This window comes from Aythya marila, assembly GCF_965140915.1.
Source record: "Aythya marila genome assembly, chromosome: 12".
Classification (NCBI taxonomy): Eukaryota; Metazoa; Chordata; class Aves; order Anseriformes; family Anatidae; genus Aythya; species Aythya marila.
In genome coordinates, this window is record NC_139053.1 from 8,176,117 (window position 1) to 8,203,708 (window position 27,592).

General features: G+C 42.1%; 1 protein-coding gene across 2 annotated transcripts; it reads right to left on the bottom strand.

Moving 5' to 3' along the window:
• Positions 1-977: 977 nt before the first annotated feature.
• On the bottom strand, positions 978-27,208 carry MBTPS1 (membrane bound transcription factor peptidase, site 1). 2 transcript variants are annotated; one of them, XM_082770057.1, is made up of 23 exons: positions 27,131-27,208; positions 24,920-25,408; positions 23,136-23,393; positions 22,549-22,752; positions 22,078-22,188; positions 20,735-20,844; positions 20,239-20,355; positions 20,088-20,155; positions 18,945-19,047; positions 18,000-18,151; positions 16,784-16,945; positions 16,030-16,174; positions 14,759-14,947; positions 14,046-14,218; positions 13,063-13,178; positions 10,399-10,555; positions 9,377-9,501; positions 8,292-8,369; positions 5,761-5,901; positions 4,007-4,138; positions 3,611-3,737; positions 2,815-2,945; positions 978-1,782 (listed from the first exon to the last, which is right to left on the bottom strand). In XM_082770057.1, exons 2-23 carry the CDS (start codon positions 25,104-25,106, stop codon positions 1,586-1,588), a joined length of 3,183 nt encoding a protein of 1,060 aa, XP_082626183.1. In that variant the 5' UTR covers positions 25,107-25,408; positions 27,131-27,208; the 3' UTR covers positions 978-1,585. The 2 variants fall into 2 exon arrangements, with proteins under 2 accessions (XP_082626183.1, XP_082626184.1); XM_082770058.1 differs by having other exon boundaries at positions 27,031-27,163.
• Positions 27,209-27,592: the final 384 nt, after the last annotated feature.

A 27,592-nucleotide genomic window follows, 5' to 3' on the forward strand; every position in this document is an offset into this window, starting at 1 on the left:
GGGCCCATCCCCTATGGGGAGGGGGGAACACGCTGAGGCTCCACAAAAATGATCCCCTGGGACCGGCGCATGTCAGCATCCGTGGGCTCAATGCATGGGGCCCCCAGCCCCAGCTGACAGCCCCTAATGCATTTTTGATTTCCCAAATATGTGCCCTTCTGATCTCAGTAAGGCGGATAAAGAGACTTTAATCAGCTGCTCGGAGGAATTAGGGATGGCTAATTGTGCCTGCCACCTCCATTACATCTCTGCTGCCTGCGGGGCTTATAACCATTTAAAAGGGCCCTCCCAGGCCTTCATTAGCTGCACACCAAAGGCTCCGGGAATAATTGGCCTCTATGATTTAGAAATTGGCCACTGGGCTGTAAAATACCAGCCACTGGGAAAGGCTCTTAATTCGGAATGGCGCTTTGATACAAGTTGACTCTGGTTTCAAGGCAGCACTGGGGCTGTAATCTCTCATTAGCGCTGTGACGAGAGGAGTGAGACTCCTCATTAGCACCGGCCAGAGCAGAGGCACCAAAGCTTTCTAGGCTCCCTCCAAGAAGACAGCTACAAACCAAAGGCCCTGTTAGGGTGCTTCCCTGGGGGCTTTGGGTCTTCCTCACTGGCACTTTTCTGCCTTTCTCCCATTTACTGGGGTGTTCAGCCCCCAAGCTGCAAGTCCCTGTGGGCTGGCTGCTTTACCCACTGCTGAGCCCTATAGCTCATCCCCTCCCCCTTTTTTGATAGAAGGAGGGCTGTTGATATATTTTCTGCAGTTACCTTTGAAGACAGTCAAAGGTACAAATAGACAGCCCTTACTGTGGATTGTCAAAGTCCCCATTTCCCTGGTAAGTGAACATTTGTTTTAAGGATAAAGATATGGGGGGAGAAGTGGACACAAGAAAATTTTCTCTACTCACCAGCCTGTTCCCTCTGACTGGCAGCAGAAAGAAAAGCCACGTAGCACGTTGTCTCAGCTTCATATAGATAACATATTTATTGAAAATCTGCTTCACCAACAATGGTGAAATCATGACCAAAAATTACAAAACATCATGGTAGTTGGCTTTATAAAAATAAACTGCAGGACTATGTCTCACCGATTTGTACTAGTCCCTCCTGCCCCCTCCCTCCTTTACCAATGTAAGTTGCACTCTTCAGCGTTAGAGCATTCTAGAAAATTGCATCCCATCCAAAAAATGCACTTGCGTTCCCTTAGCAGAGGTTCTTAAAGTGACTCTTCCCCCCGCCCTCCCCAACAATAAATATAGAAAATAGCCTCTAAACAAATAAATTTTAGTTTGGTCAGCTTACAAAAAAAAAAAGGTCCATTTTCCCCCTCATGGGTTATGTAGTGACTAAGCAGCCTTCTGAACAGTATTCAAGTCTTTGGTGGGTTCGGCTGCTTAAAGCTGCAGTTTTATGTACAGATGATCAACTGAGGTCCTGTTATTTTCTCTCCAGAAACCAAAGACTATGAGATGATGTCAGATGCGTAGCGCCAGCACGATCACCGCATTCGCTGCTCCTTCACTGGGAGTGACCGACCATCCAGGAAAGCAACTGGTAGAAGGAGGTCATCTTTGGCAAGCGAGAGCTCTCACACAGAAGGCGTCTTTGGTGGATGAACCTGTTGCATAAGCTGCGGTCGCTTCACTCGCGGTTTCCGTCTCTTTGGCCTGCTCTTCGCTTTGTTGATCTGCACCACAAAGAACGCCAGAACCACCATGGCACCAAGGAAAGCAAAGACTGGAATGGTCTGTCCCACGTCCTGGTTGTACCGTCCGGGCATTATACCTGGAAAGGCAGAGCAGAGAGGTTTGGAAGTGACAAATGACCACAGGAGCTGCAACTTCTTAGCAGCGTTAACGCTATCTAGCAAAGTGATCCGATGGCAGTTCTTATTCCGAGACAAAACAGACATAATCAGATTACATTTCAGACAGGAAGATTAACAACTGCAGACCAATTAGCGAAAATAAGACAGGATGCTAACTAACTTCACAGAAAAGCACCAGCATTTCCACCTTGACCTACTTCGGAACATCAAAGCATAACCCAGATTTCCCCTGCAACAGCCACCTTCTGTTCTGCATTACAAGTGAAGAGATGCAAGCACTTGATCGTAACTTTACCACTAAATGTTTTCTATAAATGCCATCAAACCCTCACGCCATGAGAAAAGGGATTTTGTTTTGCTCCAGAGACTGCACGTGCACGCAGCAAGGACGAGCTGCACAGCCCTTCCTTTTTAAAGGCACCATTTGGTAGCGCAGCTCGGGCTGGGAAAAGAGCATGCGTGAGGCTTTTAGACAGCTTCCAGCTGGGCTCACGGTGCCGAGCTGACAAGAAGAGCACCATTACACTAAAGCTGTTTCAAGTGCTCTACATCATTTGTTTGCCTAACACCTTCCCCAAAGCACCGTTCAGGAAAAACCCTTCTGGACTCTGCTTTTGCATCTGTGCACTCACAGAAGGAATTTTAATTAGGAGGTTTTGTATTACCAGGCCACAGTGCCCAAGGACAGAGCTGCTGCTGCCTACCACAGGTCTGAACAGCGCCAAAATAAGCCTGGACTGGCCAAAAAAGCACCCAGCAAAAATTTTATTCCCTGTATGCCATGACTCCTTTTGATTAAACTATTCATATGTAGATATATTTATCTTTGGCCCCATCAGTCTCTTACAACACAACCCTATTCGTATTTGCATGATTTTCACAACTGAAAGGAAACACGTGTCCTCCCTTGGTCTGCTCGGTGTTTGTTTGTTTTAAAGCCTGTATAAAAAGTAAGCAAAACAACATCGTTCCAGCTTTCCAACCCTTACCTCCAGGAATGTCCCATGCTCCGCTTTCGCCAGGGGACAAAGGTCTCACTTGGGGTCGGTTCTGTCGAAAACTGGGCAGGGCCACTTTATCAAGGTCAATTGATAGTAACTTCTGATGTTTCCAAAGGTTGCTAGAAGAAATTCAAAGACAGACGTCTGCCCACGTACTTCAGTAACACAAGGAACTTTGTAGAAACATCCGTAGAAACCTTGCTGAAACCTGCACCTTACTCACTAATTCAGACCCAAACCACAATCCTGTCCATTCTTTATGTTTTGCAGCTTGCAGGCCTCCAAAGTTCACTGCAGATGTCACAGGGACACTTTTAGACCAACAACTGTTTACCAGCAATTCTTTCTTGCACGCAGACTACCAAAAGCTACCATTAGGAGCTTAACAGACAAGCATGCTGACGCATTTGCTTTTGAGTGACTGACAAAAAATACACCACAAGGCAGAGTTGGGCTAGCTATCCAAGAAAGTGCTTCAGAAAAGTATTTCAAAAGCACGTGGTGATGATGTATTTACGCAAGCCCTTTAAGTTGGGATCACTCAATCATAACAGTGTGTTGACCTGTGAAGCTATTTTTAAAATCAGTCGGTTTCGTACAATACAGTGTAACCATCAGGTGAGTCAGAATCACTCACTGAGGCGGCATTCATCATCATTTCCTCTCTACAATCTGGTGTTTCTCTAGGAAAGGAATTCCAGCTGTCCATTGTAAAAGCAGACGGAACAAATGACTCTTCTGCCGAACTTAGAAGCAAGACTCTGTACAGAAATGAGAGACAAACCTGGGAGCAGTTTCATTCAAAGGCTGTGGTTTGGCCCAGGAGAGGTGAGGACAAGCAGGAAGGGAACGGGGTTTAGGGTCTCCCAAGTGAGCCTCGAGCACCTTTGAGTATCGATGCAGATGGTTACCTGCGATTCACAGCAGAGACAGACTGGGTTACCAAGAGACTGGGAGGATAAGAGAGTTCCCAACATCTCCCTCTGCCTAACCAGAGCTGCTGTAAAACCAGGAGCTCGTTATGATACTGACTCACCGCTAACTCTCCCAGTTAGAATTACAGAGCTCGCCCCAAGCTGGCCCTAGTGGCACATAATTCAAGGGTCTGCCTTGGTCTGCCTCAAATTCCACCCTGACAGCCCGTCGGGTGCTGGCTCTGCTCGGTAAGTGAGGCTCTCACCTTCCATCCGCTCCGGGAGAGAGGCGCCCACTCCTGACGGCGGTCGCTGGCGGTTTTCGGAATGGCTGAGACTTGGCGGCGTCACCCCGTAGGAGGTGTACTGCAGGAGGGAATCCAGGAGCCAGAAGCAATCTGTGGATTTCACAGCCCCAGGCCCCAGCACAAAACAGGCATTATGCTACACTTCAAATGGCTTATCTTTCTGTTAAACAGGATATGGAGGCATTCAGAAGCACAAGGAATTTCTCACTCTTGTTATTCTCCTTTTGAAGTCCTAAGCCTGATTTTAGAAAGATGCAACTTTTAACCCCTCCTCCTCCAACACTACACAAACACAACATTAATACGTTCAGTCTGAAAATTTCTTGTCTTGTGTACCAAATCAGGCTCTTTTGGGGGAGAAAGTCATAAAATCACGTCTTAAATATGGGAATTCCAGTCTGGACAGAGCCAGTCAAGCTCCTGCAAAAAAATTAACATTTTTTTTTCAGTGGAAATACAGGGAGCTCTAGGCTTCTGATATTATTTATATGAGGGAAAGAGAAGCAACTATTTATTTATTTATTTTTAAGATGACATAATAAATACTTTGCAAATAAAATTAAAAACAAGGTAGTTCCCCCCCCCCCCAGTGGAAAGTTCTGACTCATCTGCTTTCCCAAGCTTAAGAAAAAAAAAAAAAAAAGGAAGGGGAGAGGTTCTGGCTACACCCCAGCTGAAGGAAAAGCAGTACCAACAAAAGCTGTTGGTCCCCAGCCTGTTGTGGACCACACAACATACTTCATCATGGTTTTCCTTTGCACTTCAACAACATACAAAACCTTGTGTTGATTCTCTCCTGAATTACTGCTGCCTTAAGCCGGAGCTACCTCTAATGCACATGCACTCCACCTGGTTAACTCCACAGTCCCCTGAAATTTCAATTTTCAGGAGTGGGACAGTGTCTTTCCAGCCATTTCCACCATACAGCGAAACTACTTTTCTCAGAATTTCTCAACCCAGGGAAAAGTTGGCTGGGAATGGGAATTAATCTTCATAATCCTGGTGTCCCTTAAACCTTCACCTTTGATTGTTAAAGAGGTCAATCAGATTTTAAGGATTTATATTCACAAATGCTAGGAATTTACCTCAGCTAAAGCTACTGATGTCTCTGCGGGAGACACAGCTGCTGATTCGCAACTTAAAAGCTAACTTTAAAGGATTTTTTTAGAGCCTTCCACTTTTTCCTTGCTTCATAGGTCACACTGAATTTACCAGCATTAGGAGGTCACAGAGCATTATTCTATTACTTAATTCAAAGCTGCACAAGAGACACCAATCTGTTAGTGTTACAGCAAGTCACTGGAACCCATCCAAAGACAGACAAGGAGAAACCAGAAAAACTTTAAAGAAGATGTTTGAAAAAGACAGAAATGAGCTAAAGATGGAAAGCTCACTTTGGCAGTAAGTTTCTTTAAACTCAAATAAATTAGGCAAGGGATGGAAGCCCAACATTTTCAAGTATCAGTGACAAAGACCTAAATAAATAAATAAATAAATATCTTAGGTCTCATATATATATAATTTATGGGGCACACTCTAGTTACAACTGCACCTGACAGCATTTTAAGCAGAGTTCCACGGAAATGAAGCTAAATCTCGCATAGGAATGTTTAGAGTTTCCCTAGAAAGCAGCTGTTTCTAGGGAGAGCTGTAAGAAACCCACAAGACACTTGCTAAGAGAATAATTCTTTCTGCGTGTCAAACGTACACACCTTTCTGTCGATGGCTGTCATCCAAGCAATTAGAGTCACCATACAGAACAATTCTGCCACCACCTTCAGAAGGAACTTGGTAAAGTCCCAAAATAGGGACATTTTCAATTACAGCAGTCTCCTGTTTTAAAACTTCAAGACCTAAAAGAAAGCACAAAAATTTCAGAGCCTGCAAAATGTCAAGTTTTCTACAGATCAACACAGTCTACATTGCAAACTTACAAACGCAGCTATGCCAGTCTTTGTGTCACAGATATATGCAAAATATTTTTTTTAAAAAAAACAAACAGACATGGTGTTAAGATAAAAATCAAACTGCTCCAAGACCCTGATTGTGAAGTTTTCTGCTGACATCAATGTTTTCCTTCTTTCGCACAGAAGCAAATAAAAGGCATCAGATCCTGGATGAACTTCAACATTCCAAAATCAAAAATCCTAATATTTTCAGCACCAAGTTTTAAATCAAGCTGATCTACCTTAAAAATCACATTATGTTGTTTTAGTCCTGCAGAAGTCTACAGAACAAGGTAACTTAAAAATCAGCCATCACAACGCATACTGCTCTTTGCCAACATACTGCTGTCATGCCTACCTTCTCCTACAAGAAAGCCTACTACGGAACAAAAAAGAGAATAGGGAATTTCCATGAAACAGCATCTGTCGCTCTGCAAGCAGCAGCTGCAAGACAAGGACTTTGACTTAAATCAGTCAAAGCCCATCTTGAAGACTGCTGGGCTTGCATCTCTCTGCAACTCTGCAGTACCCACTTCCCTTGTACTTCACCTGCTCAGCTTTCAATTTAGGAACAAACAGAAGTATTGTTTAGTGAGGATACATATGCCAAAAGGAAAAAAAAAAAAAAAAAAGTAACATGAATTTTCCCACCTTTGCCTCTACAGCAACCTTTGGCAAACTGCACTCCCTCCTCACCCCAGCTGCTCTTTGAATTGGCAGGTAGAGCCAGGTTTTGTTACATCCAGCCCTGCCACAGTTCAGAGATAAGCCTTTTCTGAAACACTTGCACCAGTATTACAAACAGCAATTTGGAAGTATCATTTAAAAGCCTGCATCCAAAAGCACTGCACATGACTGAATAAACTGGCAACTTCAAACACATTTGCAAAATATTTACAATTTTAATCAGTGAATGAAAAACATGGAAAAAGCAACCAAAGGAAGGTCTCGTGGCATGAATGGGTATGTGCAGCAAAACCCAGTGGACACGTGGCTGTAAATCTGCCCTTTGCATCTGACAAATCTATCCAATTGCTTTTATCTCCAGTAAACTTGAAGGCTGCCATAAACAGCAAGAAAGAAAACACCCCAATTCATGAAGATACTAAAATGAATTCTGTAGAAAACTGATTTTTAGGTTGAAAAGCTTCCCACCTCTAACACCCATTTCAAAAAACAAAGTAAGATGACCAACCTCAAAGTATTTGAGTCAAGTATTTAGTCTCCTTTACTTTAGATGCTGCCTTCAGAGAACAGAAGCAAAACATCAAGCTCTTTTGTTTCATGAATTGAAACGAAAAGGATTCAGAGAAAGCAGGTGCAGCAGGCTACTTGTCAAATGCTGTCTCCCTCCCTCTCTCACACAGAAATACGTAAGCCATCAGCACAGAGCATTTCAGGGGTACTACCTGGTCTCCCAAAGGCTGACATGGATGAGCTCCTTACTGCTCCAGAACATTTCTCTATTAAGTAATCACATGTGCCTATTGCACACTAAGTCACCCAAAACTCCAGTGCACTTTCTCATCTCCTCTGACAGCTTCTGGCTTGTAGCAGAAGCTATGCACACACTTCTGCTCCCACACTCAAATCCTCTACATCCACAGACACAAACCTGACCCATGATATCATTAAGAGTCCTGGTCAGCTAGGACTGACCAGTATTCTACACAGCATTTCCTAAAGGCTCTTAAAAACAGGTCTTTGTTGCCTGCTGTTCTTACAGCTCTGAATCAGTACCTCATCAACTCAAAGGTATTACGATAAAACTTAAGGGAATGGATGTGCACAGGGAACAGATCACTCCTGTCTGAAAGCTCAGGCTTCCTGTGCGCCTAAAATGCTTCCCTTGTGAGAATCTAGTAGGTAGTAGGCGAAACTTTGTCTAACAAAATCTTTACCTACACCCTTAGATCACAGCTACCATAACACTTAAACCAATTTTGGCAATGATTAGAGTAATTCTGCATACATATATATTATGGTATCACTTGCAAGGTGCGAGAAGCATGGACAAGGAACATAATCTCCTCCCCTAAAGCCACACACACATGCAGATGTGTTGACATACAGCAAACAACAAAAGACTTCACATATGCACTTGAATATTGCTGTACTATATAAAAACTGTGTATACAGTCACACTGCAGCTTCCTCTAGATATCCAACTGCACATTTTACACAAAATGAAAAAATACCCAGCCTCTTAATGCATTTTTCACTCCAGTTTTTGCACCTTTGTAACTCTGCTTTGCACTAACAGGTTCTACTTAAAACGCAAAGAAGAAAAAGCATACCTTGATCCTTAAAGGTCTGTGCAATTACGATGCCATCTTCTGGAAACTTCGCAATACTGCATCCTGATGCGTAATTCACTGAAAGACATCACAAAACTGTATTTACAGACTAAAAGTGACGCTTCCTCCTTCCCACCTAATTCAGTGAGCTGGCAAAACAAGCACAGAAGAAAGTATTCCCAGGAACATTTAACATTTATCCGAATTTCTGTATTTTGACCAAAACATATAGATAAGGCGTTTATTTCTAAGTGCACGTTTTCCAGGTTCACCTCTACGTACTGCTTTCAAGCTTTTCCATTTATGAGACTAACACTGCCTTTTTTAAGCTGAAAAGCTTCATCAAAGGCAGTAGCTCGCACTAAGAGTCATTATTTATACAGAGAACCTGTCTCCTTCAGTCAGTGCTGGGGAGCGTACAGAGCCCCCTGTGCCTTCTCTTTTCACATACACATTCCAAACGAACCAGTAGGAAGGCAGAGATTTAGAAACAAAGCATGAAAACATCAAGTGACTCGGTCAGAAAAAAATATAATAAAGACTGGCTAGACCTAGAAAGTCTGAAAGCAATCAGGTCATGGACCTGTGCCCTAACCACAAAGTCTGAACTTGAAACTAGTAAAACACACTCATTTCAGGGAAATCGATTCAAAAGATCACGAGAACAGGGATTTACAAAGCTTCTTAGGATGCTTTGATGTACATCTAAATTGGAGTATCCCAAGGAAAGACTCCCAATCGATTTTCTTCCTTCAAAATCTAAGATTTCCACTTAACTGCAAAACTAAAACTATGACTAACCCAAGGCTTCATCTCGGCAAGCAGTCTTTATAGTACAGACAAATACGGATGCCCCAAGAATATCCTTCACCTGGAATTCAACCATAAACTCAGGACATTTGTTACCTTGTCTGAAAATTTATTGGATGCAGGAAACAATCACGTAAGCATACTTATCACTCTCTTCACTCAATTTCAGAGCAGTTCCCTCGACTCTCACTCAAGCTGATCCTCACAGGAACTATTTTCCAAACAAGCAACCTGCTGTTCATAGCCTGTTTTAGGCAAGGGACTCCAGTACTCACTTTCATGGTTTGCCAGGGTGAAGTCGCCTTCGTAGAGCCCGTCACTAAAGGCCATGTTCCAGACAGACAGCAGGTCATTGAGAGCTGGTATGTTCGCACCTCCAGTATCAGGCATCCACCACTGTCTATAAAAATAAGCGTAACACAGTTAATTAGTATAAAAAAGGTACTCCTAGAGTCTGTGTTATGAAAAATCAGGTCTCTCTCCACACACAGACTTTTTCAAGTCACTAAAATAATGAACTCAAAACTCTCAAAGCCTCATTTAACTCCGGGGCACGTGAGCAGCTGTCTCTCTGACATCTATCCTTCCGAGCAGAAGTAACGTAATATTAATGTTGTAAAGCTCTCACTACATTCCATTCCATAGAAAACTTTGTTTTGCTACAAAGAAATTCAGTCTTAGGTTTGTTGTTTGGCTATGATGAGGCAAAGTCACAGTCATGTCATTTGCTTCTAACTTTTTCTAATGAAGCAGTGTTACTTGCTCCCAAGTTGCAGAAAGATCTTTATATCTTAACATAAAACAGGCTGAAACCACAGTAATTAAAAAGGTCTTTACCATTACTATTGGTATTAATTTATTTTCCCTTTATAAAGCATATTGGAATAATTTCAACATTGGCTGCACATCCCAGTGATACAGCCTGCAAGTATTGTATCACTAAAGAATAAAAATTCTTTTTTATTCTGCTGTCCAAAGTGAAAACGTCTCAATTTTTCTTTGCCAGTCTCCAATTTTTTACTTCTTTCTATTGTAAATGTTTTCCTGGGCTTTAAAAACAAGATTACATTACCAAGGGTGGTTTCAGGATCACGGTAAAATAGGAAGCTATTCTCCTTAAGCTCTGCAGCTTAAGGTCAGTTTTGCTCTTGAGGTACTTCCTTCTTAGAGGCAGCTCAAGAGGTGCCGCAGGTACTAAGGCACACTGTATCCCCTTTGGGGTTTTTAGGACAGTTATGCCCATAAAACACCAGTTCTATGACATTGTATTTCCTACAGAAACTAAAGAAATAGCTACCTTGTGTTTTCATCATAAAACTTGACCTTTCTCATCACAGATGTGTTGTACCAGTCACTGAACACTATAAGCGACAGGCCGTTATCAACATCCCTCCTCAGCTTGGTGATCTCCTCCGGAAAATACTCTTCCTCGCTGTCCACCATCAGTAAAGTCCCTGCATGTAAAAGCAAAACCAGAGTTCACCAGCCTGTTTGTTGTCATGTTATCAGTATTAACACAACCCATGCAAAAATTAACACAAGTGGATATTTTGCACAACTGTCTCTGTATGACTCATGACTGAAAAGCATGAACAGGAAAAGAAATACTTTATTCCCTAAAAATATGGTTGTGCTTTTAGATTACTCCTAAATATTAACTCATCTTGCTTCTTCACTTTCTGATTGCTCGGTGGGGTGGTGGAATCTCCATCCTCAGAGACGACACAAACCTCACAAGGATGATACCCTGAGCAATCTGATTAAGTCCTGTGATCCTTGCAACCCAGCCAATTCTGTAACAGTCAGTGTTCAGAAAGTTTAGAAAGCCTTCTGATAAAGGTCCTGCAGAAACCAGGTTAAGGATCTGGATGACAGGACAGCGTGCATCCTCAGCAAGTTTGCGCACAATATAAATTAAAGAGAAGTGATAGATGGGCCACAGTGTTAAGCTGCTCCACGGAGGGACCTTGACAGGCTGGAGAAATGGGATGGCAGGAACCCTGCACAACTCAATGTAGGGAAATGCAAAGTCCTGCACCAGGGAAGTCCATACACCGGTACCTGTATGGGCTGACCCTCTGGGATGCTGCTGTGCAGAGAAGGACCTGGGAGACCTGCTGGGTAACAAATGGGAGCGTGTGCCACTCATGCACCTTTGTGGCAAAGGCCAACAGCATCGTAAGCTGAATTAGGAAGAACACCACCAGCAGGATGAGGGAGGTTCTTCCCTCTGCCCAGCAGTGGTCAGACAGTTCTGGGGTGCTGCTTCCAGTACAACAACCGTGGACATGTGGAGGAAGACAGAGCTGGGATTGTTTAGGCTTGAGAAGAGAAGGCTCCTGGAGAATCTTACTGACGCGTATAAATAAATGATGGGAGGGAGCAGAGACGATAAAGCCAGGCTATTCTCAGTGGTGGCCAGTGAAAGGCAAGTGGCAATGGGTGCAAACTAAAATACAGGAAACCCCATTTAGAAGTAAGACAAAACTGGAATGGGTTGCCCAAAGAAGTCATGAGGTCTCCATCCTTGGAGATGCTCGAAACCTGGCTGGGCACCGTCCTCAGAAACCTGCTTTGAGTAAGAGATGGGACTAGGTATCTCTACTGAACCCTTGCAACCTCAGCCATCCTGCCACTGCGCGCTACCAACAACACATCCATGTTCAGAGGTGCCAGCAAATGCCAGGATCACATGAAGTCCTGCTACCTATTCCAATTCCAAGGCAACTTCATTCAACGTGGGTTGCAAGATTGGAAGAGGTGTCTCTGCTTCAAGTCTACTCCCCTGCAAGCACACCTGTCACGTAGCTATTTATAAACAGATTTAGACTTTCTGAGCCACATTATTTGCCCCCCACTGCTTCTACTGCAGAGCTTCACCAGAGTTATTAGAAGACTATTTCAGCCATTTCCTCATTTCATGTACCAAATTTATTCCACTTGCATATTTCTGTTCCATGCCCTCGTTAAGTGCTTTCTCCTTCACCTCTACCTACCTGCATTTTTCAGGCACAGAAAGCACTCATCTCCCACCTTAGTCTATTTTGGCAATCTAAAAGCCAGTCTCTTAGCTTTACCATCTTCCTAAGGAGAAACATGAGCTGTAGCTGTCAAATCTGTGCACGCAGAGCAGACCTGCCCTTGTAATAAATCTAGAGGTCTCAGAGCAAACTATTTTATTATGCTTTTAAGGGCTACCACTTCTGTCTCCAGTTGCATATCTGCTGAGCTCAAAAACAACAGTGCGATATTTACTGAAGAATCAAGAAAAACAGAAGATCACTACAGACCACATTTCCAGAACTACAGAACTGTCAGGAAAACACACTCTCTTCTCTTTACAATCTACTGGAGAAACACCCCAGACCAAAGAAGAAGAGGACCTTGTTGGAGCCTGTCAGGGTTAACTAGAAGGGCATACTGAAGCAGAAAAGACCATGGACAGCTCAGTTTGCCTCCTGACTAGCAAATCTATCAAACCTCTAAATCCAACACAGAAGAAACGAACTACACTGGTCTGAGAGCATGCAGGGCTGTAGAGGATACTTTGCCCTGTTTTATCTATCCACAAAGACCAAAGTTTCAAAAACACCACTGCTGAGAAAACAGAATGGACACTTTCAATTCCAGTCTGCAGTTCACCTGTGCTTCATTCTGACTGTGCAAAAACCCAGCAAATTCAGTTCTACCTCTGTGGGACTGAATGCAGAGGGGCTTTTAACCTACTCAGAGGTGTGTTTTCCTTCTTGTTTTTTCAAGATAAGGATACAGAACTGCACTAATTCTACTAGACTGCACAATTTAGTATTAGCATATAAATAACAGATACATCCACTGCTGTAATATTTTTCTATCTAGCATTCTATCTCAGTTCCCCACAACATTTTCGGTCTTCTAAAACACAGGCCATTTTAGGAAGAAATTAACAGTGCTGAGAACAAGGCAATTAGCACGTGCTTACCATACTGACTTGCATCAAAACATGTAAACGGGGAACCAAGAACTTCAACAAAGTAACCCATGCTTCTTAGGTGCTGGTACATGTCCCTGAAGTTTGTGTGGATGTGGTCTCCATTCCTTAGGACAAGAAAAAAGATTGTTGAAAACATTTTAATTTGGCATAGAGGAATTGGATTTACATCCTGTAATTACAGATTAGTTCCTAGTTTAGCTTCTGAATGGTCCATTTGTTTCAAATGATAACCAGTGGTTTTCCAACTACCATCCCTTCTTTGCAAACTTTTTCCACAAACGAGACTGGTTCTGAGTGCTACGAAGCTGGGTAATACAATCAAAGCCAGAGACTGAGAACATCCCTTACAAAGCACAGTTCTGTATATTTACAGCACGTCACAGAGAAGCACTGCTGCATTAAAACCAGATCCTCTTCACAGGACTTCCTCCTCAATGAAGAACCAGTAAGAGCAGTTTTAACCACTAACTAGAAGAAGTGCACAGGACAACCTGTAAATAATTGCTGAACATCAGCAGAGAAGTTCCTAGACAATTGGTCAGCCATTCCTTGCTTCAATCTTTCCAATTTCTCTCTCTTTTTTTTTTTTTTTTATTTTAAATAAGTGGGAAAAAAAAAGCAGCTAATAAAGTGTCTCCCTCAGTTCCATGGGAGAAATCTCAGAATCATCATAGATTCAGGGCAGAAAGGAACTATGCCTTGAAAACAAACCAAAAAAAAAAAAAAAACACAGGGGAAAAAAACAACAAACAAAGAGTGTCTTAAATGGGTATTTAAAAAGGTTTCCATTTCATATGAAACAAAAACCAGAGAGAACAACAACAAAAACCTGCAGAAAAAAGCATGCAGAACCTAAGAGATTTCCATGGCACACTGAAAAAGGCCAGGGGCCTCTGGCATTCAGTGAAGTTATTCTCTATCATTAATACACAATCAAGAAATACTGATTTAACAGAAACTGAGATAAATACCAATCCAATGGATCATTCTTCATCCTCAAATTATCCCTGGGGAAGTATCCTGGTGGATAACGGAGATTATGATATTGATCCCAAAGGACTCGCTTGCTACGAGGCGGAGTAGGAATAATCTTCACTTTTATTGGAAGCTTCACCGTTGACGTCTGCTCTGCACCGTTCTTAGACTGAAGGACAGAACAAACCACAGTGAAATTCATTTCCCCCACTTAAACATTCACCAGTTAACTGTGGAGTGTAAAAGACTGAAAAACAGAAGTATCAAGTCTATTTTTAGTAACCAGTACCAGCTTTGGAAACCAAGAGCTGACATTTGTCTTGTATCACCATTGTGTTTTCTGCACTCAACAGCTTATATTTCTGCTCAGAATGTAAAGTACTTGAAATACCTCACTACTGTCATTTGATTTAAACATTCAAAACCTTAAAATTTTCTCGGAAAGTTCTCAGGAACTTAAGGATGGTTCTGTGAGAAAGACACTTCAGTTGTCTCTTTTTCAAAACATGTTACTTAGAATTCATAATAAAAAAAAAATGACATTAAGAAGATCATTATTTGTACTCCTAAATTCCTTGACCCCAATTTAACTTATGCATCAAATTACAGGACCAGACTAATCCCATAAAAATAAGTTATCTGTATACTGTGAAGCAGTTTTAATAATTACCACCACTTCACACACACACAAACAAAACACAGAACTCACTTTATTTTCTGCAGGAGATGATACTGTGATCATAACGTGACCTTGAGCGATGCCTTCCCAAGATGCTGCTTTCTTCGCTACCGAGATAGAAATTGCTAAGTATCCAGACCAAGGCCACAACACAGGGGAATAGGAGAAAGCCACTTCAATATTATCCCCATTTTGTGGGAGGTAGGGCTGCCAGTCTGGCTGTGAAACGAAGACAGGACATTGGTAAGGCAGTACTTGAAGTTACTAATTTTTGTGCACACAGCCCCCCTCCTCTGCCCACAGGAATAACCCATCTTAGCTTTTCTGAAGATAATGCCAAATTACAAAAAGTCCAAAAAGATACATGTTGTGCCAACAAATTAACGTAACCATGACAGCCTTAATGATCCAAAGCGTACACCTTTCAGAGGCAGGACTCTAAGCAGCTCTATGGACAGCATGCTAAGCGCACCCAATTTAATGTTTTGGGGTCCTATGTGAAAATGTATTGGCAAAGACATGAACTTTCCTTTCTGTAACAAAACAGGTTATGGCTCTAAGAGATTCAAGCAGATCACACTAGGTGTGTCTGAACATTATAATTAGCTAACAATATTGGATAAGAGCTTCTATACCCTTTAGTGTAAAGCTCGAATACAAAACAGGCTTTGGGATTCACACTACCATGTTGAAATTAAGTTCATTTATATTGGCTAAATTTTTGAGATACAGGCCTTATGTAACTTGGGACAAGTTACCTATCTGTTCTATATTTAACCTTACTTAAAGTTTAATCAAAAAAAAAAAAAAAGTTTAATCCTCTCTTTTCAACAAAGATGTTCAGCATTACTGGTATAAAATAACAGATCTTGCAACAGGCCTCGATAACCCAACACATTCAGGTTGTTTTGACCACATCAGAGGCACAATTAATAACATCAGGATCCTTTACTGAGATTTCTTATGCTCCAGACCAAAGAGATGAGGAAAGAATACCCAGAAGATCTTAAATGCTATCAGAACACAAAGAGATCTCTAAGTGGAATCAATCCAAACTGGTTTTACGAAGACAAAGTACTACACGCCCCTGAAACCAGCACACTGTTGGAAAATCTGCAGATAGTTCATGGTGACAAGTCTTACTAATCTGGGTGCGTCCTTTAAAACCAAACACTCTGTATCTCTTGCTCTCATCAGTAACAAAGTTTATTTGTTCTATGAAATGTATAGGTAAAATAATCCTTTCTGGGAAACTTGTAGTAATGTTAATAGTCAGGACTTGGAACAACGCTGACTCTTACCTTGTCCACAATTCTCCCAGTGACTCCCATGCCATTAAGGATAGTAACATTAACAATGGTTGGCATCCCTCCGTAATATATGGGCTGAGAACAATAGGGCCACATGTAGGGACATTCTGTCAAGTCAATATAGCTTGGACTCAAACTAAAAGCAAAGAGACAAGAGGCAAAATTAAAACAAACAAACAAACAAACAAACAAACAACAGTAGGGGTACAGGCTGCTATACAAAACTGATGTATGAAAAAATTATAGCTAAAACATGCCAGTCATAGTTACTGTTTCAAGCACTCATCTTACTTCCCAAATATGTCCAAATCTTCCTTTCCCCTCTATTATTTATTTATTTATTTTAAAGTTTCATGGTGTTTTTTTCTCCACAAAGCAAAAGAAACTTTTCAGCACAGTGAGAACGTTCTCATTCTGGAAAACTAAAATTGGACTACTGTCCCATTTTGTTCTAGGTGGCATTATTCATAACATCTGAGAACTTAAATTGAGCCTAGAAGAGAAAGTAAATTCATCTTTCAAAGACACTACAAGCCCCTACACTGCTCTAACCTGAGTAGAATACAATGACTTTTTATCCCCTCTCCTGTCAAAATCCATGCTTCAGGATTACGTAAGATCTATGCAAGTTCTTTGTTGCATAAGCATGGGTTGCTTAACTGAATTTCTGGCATATCACCTGCTCTCTTAACAGAAATATAGCAGATTATAGTACATTGTTGATTAATTGAGGATTAAAATTAACCTGGCCTGTGGTTTATAGCTGTTGAGGATCTGATAAGCTCTCAGGAGATCCAACTTGCCATGTCCTTGTTCAAACATGTTGACTCCGGGAAGTCTCCGTGCCGATGCAATAAGTGCCTGCTTCATACTTGCTGGATTCACCATTTCACGCTTCTGAACTGTGCTGAAATAGGAAACAATAGATCACATTAGGTGGCCTTTATTATTCTAATTTCTTGCTTGTCTTGCCTACTGTTCCGCCTGAAGTTGTCATTTCATTTAAAGCAAATGCAAACAAAAATTAGGTTGTTGTGAATAGCTACAGTTCCAACTTGTCCATTATTAATTGATTTCTCACTGGCATTGCTGAAGATGAAAATAGAAGTGACAATTTTCTGACAAATTTCTCTTGAAAACCAGTATTATTACATCAATTACATCCTGACAATGTGCTCTATAACCAGCTGTCATTATAACCAGGGTAGTATTTTTACATGCTAAATAGAATATTCTGAAAATCCAACCCTCTGTAACTGGCAACTTGCTGGGATGTTCCTCTGCGTATCTCTTTCAGGGGTGGGAGGTGGGCAGAAATAGCTTTGTTATCCAAAGAAAAATGCATCATTTTACAGAGGAAATACAACGATTACTTCAAATTTTGGACATAAGAGTTCTGTATTTGAAAAACTCTTCTCTTATCTTTAGGTAGTCACAGTGACAAGTACAAAGTAGAGACTTGCAACTCCTATCTTCCTCTTAAATTCTTCCACGTGCAACAGATAACTTACGCAACCGGATAATAATCATAAAAGCCCACACAATAAAATTTACGAGTATTTAGATAGCTACCTGCTGTAGGTGCCTCTTCTGAGTAGCTGTTCTTCTACACAAGCAACAAAAGCAATTCAAAATGATCAAACACTTAATGAATTCACTCTGTAAAACTGCTGTCCCTAACTATATTTTCAAATACATAGTTATTCAAAACAGTCCCAGAAAGGTTAGAGCCAATCAGCAATCAGACAAAGTAATGCCTCAGGTAGGAGAAAACCAACTCTGTGCTTTGAGATTGTTTTTGTAAATGTAAACACCATTTAGTTTCATTTGGAGGGTTCCTTCAAGGTTGTTTGTGGTTTGTTTTTGTTTGTTTGGTGGTTTTTTGTTTTGGTTTGTTTGTTTGTTTTTTAAATGACCCTCCTGTATTGGAATCTTGTAAGGGACTCTTATTTAAGCCTTACCTTACTAACAAGGTCACAGCTCCTGCTACGACAGGAGACGCTACGCTTGTCCCAGAGAGAGAGCGGCATCCACCTTTCATACCAGAACCTCTCACACCAGAGCCGTAGGTAACAATATCAGGCTTCACTCTACCATAACCTCCAGGCAGCTCCTGTGAAAAGAGAACAGATGGATTGGTGCCCTAATACATTAGAAACACTGCTTGCTTCATTTGGGCATTTAAAATGACTAATACAGGTAATTCAGCAGTAAAATAATTTAGTAAATCAGCTACAGTTCCACATAAGGGAATGTCATCTAACACTTAAAGAAGAGCTTAAACTGTGTACGGCAAATCCTCAACCCAGGAAAGGGACATCAACATTACTGCCAGATCCTCCAGTATCTGAGCTGAGCATGAAACTACCAACTAAACAATAACCACGTTGCTACCTGGCTAATGAGAAGCAGTATAAACAGAAACTAGTACATAATAGTGTCCTTAATCAAGATCACAAAGCAACCTCATCTGAAATCATGTGTGTGGTACCAGTCACCCCAGTTCAACGGTCAACAGCAAATGGAAAGGATATGAAGTAAGCACAATGTTACACGTAGCACCAGGGAAGCCTAGGATTTAAGGAAAAGAGCTGGCTTCATTTCTGCAGTGATTTGTCCTCACAAGAAACTCCAAACTATGATTCAGAAGGCACTGGGCATTTTAGAAATACATCAGAAATGTCAAGAGGGGCCAACATTAATGATGAGTACTCCCAGACAGAGTATTAAGCTTCTTGCTTCAGGTCTTACATCATTCTCTTACAAGTCCTAGCTTCCATGAAATCTTCTATCACTGTTCACTCCACACACACCAGCTGCATGAGATTACCCCTCTAAAAAAGGCTCCCTTTTGAAAGCACTTATTTTGGTTGCACATGTGGCTGGCCACAATTAAAGTATCTTACCCAAGTGGTCATTCCCCGAGATGAAAAGCGAGCTATATTGTCTTCAAAGTCAATGCCGCCTACTCCAATCACATCCATCTGGTCAGCCGGGTTGTTCAGAGTCCTAGAACAAGATGGGAGTTAGCAAGACAATAAAAAGAAAAAAAAAAACACATTACCATAGCCATAATTTTATACAGATAGAGGGCACGTTGCCATCAGATTTTTGTCAGGCCTTCTTTCTATCTAAACTGCACAGAAACAAGCTTTGGTCCTGCCTAAGACAGTTATGCTCTATCACTAAAAGCAACTTCGCAAGCACTTAGTAATTCACATGTAACTTACACCAAACCATGTATCTTCAAGACAAAAAAATAAATCTGTTCTTAGGCATCTATTTTACAAATACACTGCAAATAATTCTTGCTTGATCCTTCTGCGTTCTTCAAGTCTGAGATCTGTTCTCAAAGATGTCTGCTTCTACTACTGCGGCAGTATCAGTTGGAAGCCCTGCTGTTCTTTTACTAACTTTTCACTGTCTGAATGAAAAATATTCACCTAAGTAATTCTCAAATGTATTACTAAGGCAAATGATAGAGAGAGAAATGGGAGTCTAACTTTGGTCACTTTCTATAAACAGATTACAGCAAAAAGGAGGAGAGAAAACCCTCCAGTACAAGTACAACTACTTCCAAAACCATGTAAGAACTTATATGCCTTTTTTTCCTTTTGCCATGGGCAGGGCTGTCACCCACTAACTCAAGTTGCCAAGAGTCTAGTCCAACCTGGCTTTGAACATCTCCAGGGATGGGGCATCCACAACCCTTCTGGGCAGCCTGTTGCAGTGCCTCACCACTCTCTTTTTCCTCCTAACATCTAATTTCTCTCCCCTCTTTTAGTTTAAAGCCATTCCCCCTTGTCCTACCACCACCTGCCCACGTAAAAAGTTGTTCTCCATCTTTTCTGTAAGCCTCCTTGAAGTACTGAAAGGCTGCAGTGAGGTCTCTCCAGAGCCTCCTCTTCTCCAAGAGAAACAACCTCATCTCTCACAGCCTTTCTTCACAGCACGGGTGCTCCAGCCCTCTGATCATTTTCATTGCCCTCCTCTGGACCAGCTCTAACAAATCCTCGTCCATCAGAACCCAAGAGATCACCAAAACTTACCCATACAGAGGGCCGTCATTGCCAATTGCAGAGACCATGATCACGTTGTTGGCAGTCAGCTCCCATACCTACACACAAACAGCATTTACAACAAGGCTCTGCCACCAAAATCCATTTTGAACAAACAAGAAGACTATTTCCTCATACTAACCTTGTCAACAAATGGATGATCCATGAAGTCTGGTCCACCAATACTTAGATTCAGTACATCTATCTTCTTTAAAATTGCATAATTAAAGGCATCCAGAAACCAAGATGTATATGAGACCTGTGTAAGACAGAAGAAAACAAAAGCTATCAATGGAAAAATCTAGTGATTCCATGACAACACAGACTTCAGAAAGATGATGTGAAACAACACAAATAGAAAGCATGAAACTAACGGCAGTTTCCTAGTATTTCTAGTGCTCAATATATGTTTTTATTTTCAACATTATAAAAAACTTTAACACGTTATTTCTGAAAAATATACCAGATTTGGAAATTAAGACATCTTGTAGTAAGCTTCTTTTAACTAGAAAGATGTATCCTTCTCACTTAAAGACAATATATCAACATTTTCAAGTACTTGCAGTATTCTCAAAGAAAAGGATTAAAACAGCATTCATCTTAAAAGGCAGAAATTAAAACACCTGTAAAGTTGCTACCTGGTTATTGGTGAACACTCTGAAGATGTGCAGTTCTGCATTTGGAGCAAATCCCTGGCATTCTCTCATGCTGGCTATCACACCTGCTACAAAAGTCCCATGGCCTAAACCTATCACAGACAGAAGTGAACAAAATAAGATGTTAGAAGACAAAACATTTCATTGTTAAGGATTTTCATTGTTAAACAACACCTATACTATAAATCACATTGATCCAACACACTTCACAACAAACTGCTAACACTGGGTTCAATTCTCATCTTCTTAAATTGCATTTTGCTATCGAATTCAGAGGGGCCAGAATTTCCAGCTGATGAAACCTGGAGCAATGCACACTCCACAGTCTGTTCCTAGACCTAATTGCCATCAACGACACCAAGAGCCACACAAGGGAATCACAACAAATTATTTTGGGAAATGCAAGTCACCAGGCTAGCATATGCATATGTAAACTTCTAAAAAGAGGTTTATTCTGCCTCTGCAATAATTATATTTCGGTTAAGGGTGAAAAATATGACAAGAAAACATTTTTTTCCTCTCCTCACAAAATAATGTGTTTTTTCTTTAGGGGACTGCCTGCTCTATATTTACACACTCAAAATCTGCCTGTGCAGCAACCATCTGGCCATAGCACTAAGAGGAAGTGTGACCAAAAGCAGGTGCCACAATGCAAAGAAATACTGTGCTTAATAAAACCATGGAGGTGCACAGAACACTGAGCAAGATACATATACGCATTGAATTCTGATTGCATTAAATTGCCAGCTGACTCACTGACCCAGACCGTATGAAATGAGTAACTGTGAAAGCACACGGTCAGAGCAAGTTAGGGCCAACACATGAAAAAGGAACACAAATACACTGCAGAAAATAAAATGTTCTTTGGAATGTCAACGGCTATGAGCCAGCATTGACAAATGCTATGAAAACTATATAGACTAGAAAAAAAATACAGAAAGCTTGCGAATCTTGAATTAGTTTCAGACTGCACAGTAAAGAAGGAACATACTCCCCCTCCTAAGTACGGAAATACATATGCACTGTGAAACAGCAGAACACAATGTTTTCTTCCCCTGACATTTTCCAAAAGCTATGATGAAACACCACATATGATTAAAGGAGGCACACGCAACACCCTCTTGGAATCTTAATGCTATTTGTTGAATTTGGCAAGAGTACAAAGCACTCAGGATACTGAAAAATTAAGCATAAAATCTCAAGACATATAGTTTCAACAGATGTTAACAGATGTGTTGCCACCACAGCAGCAAGAGCAGCTCTGCAACACGAAATAGCACTCATCACCTTCAGGAAGGGTCTTCCAGCTATGCACAGTAACTCACCGTCATCCAAGGTTCTCTCATTTGTCCAGTTTGTTCTCTCCTTTACATTTTTGAAATGGGGATGTTTCTCACTCAGCCCAGTGTCAAATACAGCTACTCTTACGCCAGCACCTAATAAAAGAAAAGGATTGTTTTTCATTCAGCTTCATAACAAATGTGTTCTGCCAAGTGAATGAATACTTCCATGTTTAATCTGCACGTTCACTAAGTTGTGGATTTAAAACAAAACTCTTACTCCATTGCAGAAATTGAGCCACAGATCAGAAACCACGACTACTTCCTCATAAGAACAGTACACACACACACACACGAGCGCTCTGTAAGCATACAGGGCACCTCAAGACAAAGCATTGCTCAACCTTTCCGGAACTGGCATCCAACGAGATTAATGCTTATCAGCCAATTGACATTTCCTTGCGCTTCACTTGCTTCTCAAAGGAAGTTATTCTAAATCAACAAACAACGGCATACCCGTGTAACCCATTTGCCAGAGGACATCCGCCTGCAGAGTCTGAGCAACTTGGCGTGGGATAGCTCTCAACAAACGCCTGCTCGAATGGCGACCTGTGGCATGCCAGAAGCCAGAACCTAAAGAAAGACTTGCTCTTCTCAAGGGACGAGATGACTGCCATTTTTGAGTCCATCTGGTTTCATTGCAGTGCAACATAGGATCAGCTATGTAGGATTCAGACAAGAAAAAAAGAAGTATGAGGAAAAACAAAAGATTTGCTGTTTATGCAAATATCCACATCACATTGTTACAGATTTATTTTTGTCTAGATACGTTAATGGTGTCAAAGTGAAAGCTTCCACTTTATCCACTAGGGATATACTGATCCATAATGTCTATTAACTGACTGCTGCAAAAGAAACTTTTCTACGTTGGAGATGGATTCACTGCCGTGCTTTAGGAAAGTTATGGCAAGACCCCAGTAATTCGTAGGCAAACAAACAGATTGCTCTAAGTTAAAGAAAAACTGTAAGACACTTCTCATTTATGCAACAGTCCTAAATTTTTCCAAAGCAGATCTCATGCAACCACACATAGCATTACTTACAGTCTGAATATTTGAGTGATCGGAAGACCTTCCGCTGAGGTGTTACTCGCTTGATGTTTGGATGATCTTCTAGTGTCAGTACTCCATCCTTCTGTTTCTCGTTGATCTGGATCACTTCAAAATCACTGGGATAGTCACTGGCTGGGTTGTTGCGGGGTACAATCCTCCAGTTCTCGATATCACTGCTTTTTAGTGCACTTGAAATAAACTTACTTCTAGCTTTAGCTGTGAAGTATCCATTAAAAGCCACAATATACTCTGGAACAAGAACACAGATCATTAGAACTGATGTTTAAAGTAGCTTACTTATGCATGCACTTCGTAAAGATCTCAACATTTCTTTATGCAGAATTAATAATCACAACTTGAGGCACTTTTTTTTTTTTTTTTTGCTTTTACAGGTCTGCAATTTATTTGTGTACTACGTAAAATTTTTGCACGATGAGATCTGTAAAATATTATAAAGACCTTTGAAAGGAAGGCAGAATTGTAAATAGCATGGAAAGGTGAAACAAGTGAGGTGAGTAGGGAGAAGGAACAAGTTTACTGTCACATCCAGCAGTACAAGATGACGTTTATATCGGCATATCTACTCATATATATGTCAGTTTGATATGCCAATTCAATATGCTTCTTCACATGCATGAATTAAAATCATCCAGCCTCCACACAGTATTGAGTTTTAGAGGAAATTACTGGCACCACCTATGACACACAAAAAACAAAGCTGTCCCCAAGAGCCCAGTCCTTGACCTGGATTAGGGACTCGTGGGTGCACTGCAGCCCCAGCATACACAGCCACATTTACCTCAGTTAGCCTCTGGCTAACGAATGCACAAGATGTCATTGCTGGTCTCTTGTGCATGTGTAGGTACATAGCTTCACTGGGGGCACATTATGGGCACCCAAGGGAATAACCAGACACAGGGTCGAGGGATGAATTAAGGACAACTCAGCTACTGACTTCTGATACTGAATCAGGTGAGTCAGCACATTACGTGACCCCACAGTTTCAGATACAGCAGAGATGTTGTCCTAAATGGCAGCTGTGCACCCTGCAAGCACTGCAAACGATATGAGCTTATTGCTCATCCTTCCTCCACAACCTGTTGCCATTCATAGACCACACATTCATTAAATTCATCCTGCAGTTCTGCAGGCACAGAGCTGCCCATGCCAACAGACTGCATTCTACATCCTGTTACTGTTTGTTCTCCCTGCCTCTTCACTGGCTTTCTTTGTCCAGCCTCACAGACCTTCCCCAATTCAGCACCCACCTTTGCTCTGCTGCTCCCCTTTGCCATTTCAGGAGCAGTATCAGCCTTAGTTTGCCTTTCATCAGCTCCCTCTGCACTTATCTTTATTTCTTCACAAACATACTATTACTTTCAAACTTTTTTTTGACAAACCCACACATTTCTCGTCTTTCTCATTCCTTTGTGGCCCTCTTACGAACATGAGAGCCTTAACCATACCACCAAGCAGGTCAGTGAACAACTACTAAGCACACCAAAGTGACTAGACCAGACCTGCCCATCAGAACCTTCACACTCTGTTTTCACTTTTAACCTACTCTTTACTTCCCCCCTCTTCCTCTTCATGTTCAAATTTTGTGCCAGGTTAAACCAAGAACCTTTGAAAAAAAATTCTCAATTTAAATGCAGATAAGTTAGCAGATCTACTCATATAGTCTCTGAATATTACAACTGCACAAACACCACAGTCCAGTAACATGCCCTTGAATTTCACACAGATTTTTTTTTTTTAATGCTTAGCTCTATTACCATGTTCCACGACTGTTGAAGTGAATTCCACTTTTAGAGTAAGGCGAGAACATCCAGGACATATGTGAGCCTCATGGGAGGAATTCCCTAGCCTGGTACTGAAGTGTTGTTTGCCACAGAGTAAAATAACAACCAGAACAAACCAGATGTTTGCAAACTTCATGGTCATAGAAGAAAATGGTCTCATTCCAAGAATTCCATATAATCAAATCACACTTTGCTTCTTTATAAACTAGTTCATTTTTGTTTCAGTAAACACTGCTTTCACTGTGCTGCTCAACTGGATATTCTTAAAGCTGTGTCCAAAGTATCGATTTCATGGTCTTTTGAGGTAAAGCCTAATAAACAGGCTCATTTCTTTCTACGCTTCTTCTCCATTTTGTCCTGAAAGATGTGGTCACTCGGGATATGGTAGCTGAGTCCTGTACTCCATTGCTGATGGCAAAGTTAACTCCCTAGAAGAACTGGCAAAGTTGTTTACAAGCCAACCTGCAAGGCAAGATAGAAAATAGTTAGCTTCAAGTTATAGCATGGAAATCACAGAAGATCATTTGTCAGCTAGCATTAGAAATAGCAAGGAAAAAGTTGCGCGTGTGTTTCAGTTAGCAATTTTTCAAGAATGCTCGAGTCTCTTCCTGGCTCACACCAGAGCATCTGTGAAATACACAGGTATTCACCTGGCAACAGAACAGACAGCAGTGACAACCAAACTCTACCACCCTTTGCGTAGGTGGAATAAGAAGAACGAAATGACACGTAAGGCTTATTAAAACGAAAAAAATAAAAAGCAATATAAAGTACTAGCATGATAAAAAGCATCCATAGACACTCAAAAAAAGCGTGGCTTTTTTTTGCCTTTGCATCAGGAACGTTGTTGATGGAAGTACTGCTACGGTACATAATTTGACACAAGGAGAATCAGGTTTAAATACTATTTCAGGAGCTGGTGAGGACAAGAAATATTGTTATAGGAAGCAAATCTGCAGTCCCTATACTTGAAAAGAGATTACCAGCATGAAAGAAGCCTTTCAAGTTTTCTTGAGGTGCATTACCACAACCTGAGAACATCAGGGCAGAGCTTAGAAACGCAGTAATGTGAAGTTAAACATTTAAAGTGTTTCCCACATGGAAGGGAAGCTTCCTTCCTTTGCACTCCAAAGCAGAATAAATAATCAAGAAAAAGAAAAAAAAAATCCTAATGTTTAACCACCAAATGATAATTAAAAAGCCATTAAAATATGAAAGAAGAGAAACATTTTTGTCTGGTCTGCCAGACCACATGGAAAAGCCACAGAGAACAACACAGCCCCACAGCGACCGGGACTGAAAAGCAGGAGCCTTATTAAGGACCTAAGGACCTCAATTCGTTCAGGAGAATGTGGGACCAATCCCAGAGCAAATCCTTGCACAAAATGCATCAAGTCTTCGTGTGACAGCTGCCACTTCCCTCTTTCTTAAAACCCTGAAGTGTTTCTTTGTCACAGCAGCAGCATTTCCCTCTCTTTCCACCTGAGGGATAACACCAAGCTGCGCTTACAAACTTTTCTCTTCATCCCGAAGCTGAAGGCAGTCATGGGACTCTACCAGCTGATCTCTGCACACCTTATCGCCTCACGGCCTAACAACCCAGGCGGCAATAAAAACAAAAACTAACCGCGCAGGTGAATAAAATAAAATAAACACAACTATGGCATCTGAGGGAAAGCCGAGCGAAGGAGCAGCGTGCTGACAACGCGGAGCGTGTGACTCCCTCATAACACACAGGGAGATGGGGACATGTCCGTGCCCGCAAAAGCAGCCCCCGGAGCCGCCCTCCCCCCAAAAATTTTGGGACCCCCAGCGGAGCCCGGAGGTGCCGGCCGGGCCCGGGGGCGCTCTGCCCGCGGTTCTCTCCGCTATTCACCGCCCGTTACCGCCTGCCCGAGGCCTCGCAGGGAGCCCCCGGCCCCTGCTGTGGGGCAGCGGCCGGCCTGAGGTGCGGAAGACCCCGGGAGAGCCCCGGGCAGCAGCCCCCGGAGCGCGGCTGCGGGCTCCGCAGCGAAGCGGGGCTGCAAACACCGAGGGGTGCAGACACCGGGAGCGCAAGCAGCAGCTACCCCCGGCCCGTTTACCGCTCGCTCTGAGGGCGCGGCGCTCCCCACAAGCACGGAGGGGGCGCAGAGGATGCAGTAGCCCCTCAGGGCGCGGCCGCCGCCCGCCCGCCGCCCTCACCGTGCCTCCGCCGCCGCCCCGGGCCCCGCCGCCGCCATTTTGTGCCCTGTTTACCCCCCAGCTCTCGCGAGAGCCCGGCGCATGCGCGGCGCGGGGCCGCTGAGGCGATCCCGCTCCGCCCTCAGGGCTGGAGTGATTTCGGTCGGTTTTGGTTAAAAATCGCCGAAGGGGAAAGAAGGGTCCCACCGCCCGCCTGCTCCTGGAATACCAAGAGCACAGTTTAAGAGGGAAATGTGTTTGACTAGCTGAAGAATTTTTTGTTCTTCTGCCCCGTTTTTCAGTGGGTCAGAGCTTCAGATGGTTAAATTACAAATAGCTGCTGGGCGATTATTTAACAGTGCGCGCATTTAATACCCCTGTAGCTGACTAACTGCTCTTAGCTGTATAACATGATTGCTTTTGGGAAGAGCAATTCTAAATACACAGGCTGTGTTCTCCTGCATATTCAAAAATGAAAGGAGT

What these genes read in the sequence shown, in the direction of transcription:
- MBTPS1 (XM_082770057.1), bottom strand. Translation starts at nt 25,106, where the DNA reads ATGAGACCATTTTCTTCTATGACCATGAAGTTTGCAAACATCTGGTTT. An exon ending in CTGGCAAATGGGTTACACGG is followed by an intron (nt 22,189 to 22,548) that starts GTATGCCGTTGT and finishes TTCTTTTATTAG; the next exon opens with GTGCTGGCGTAAGAGTAGCT. An exon ending in TTTTATGATGAAAACACAAG is followed by an intron (nt 9,502 to 10,398) that starts GTAGCTATTTCT and finishes TTATTTTTATAG; the next exon opens with ACAGTGGTGGATGCCTGATA.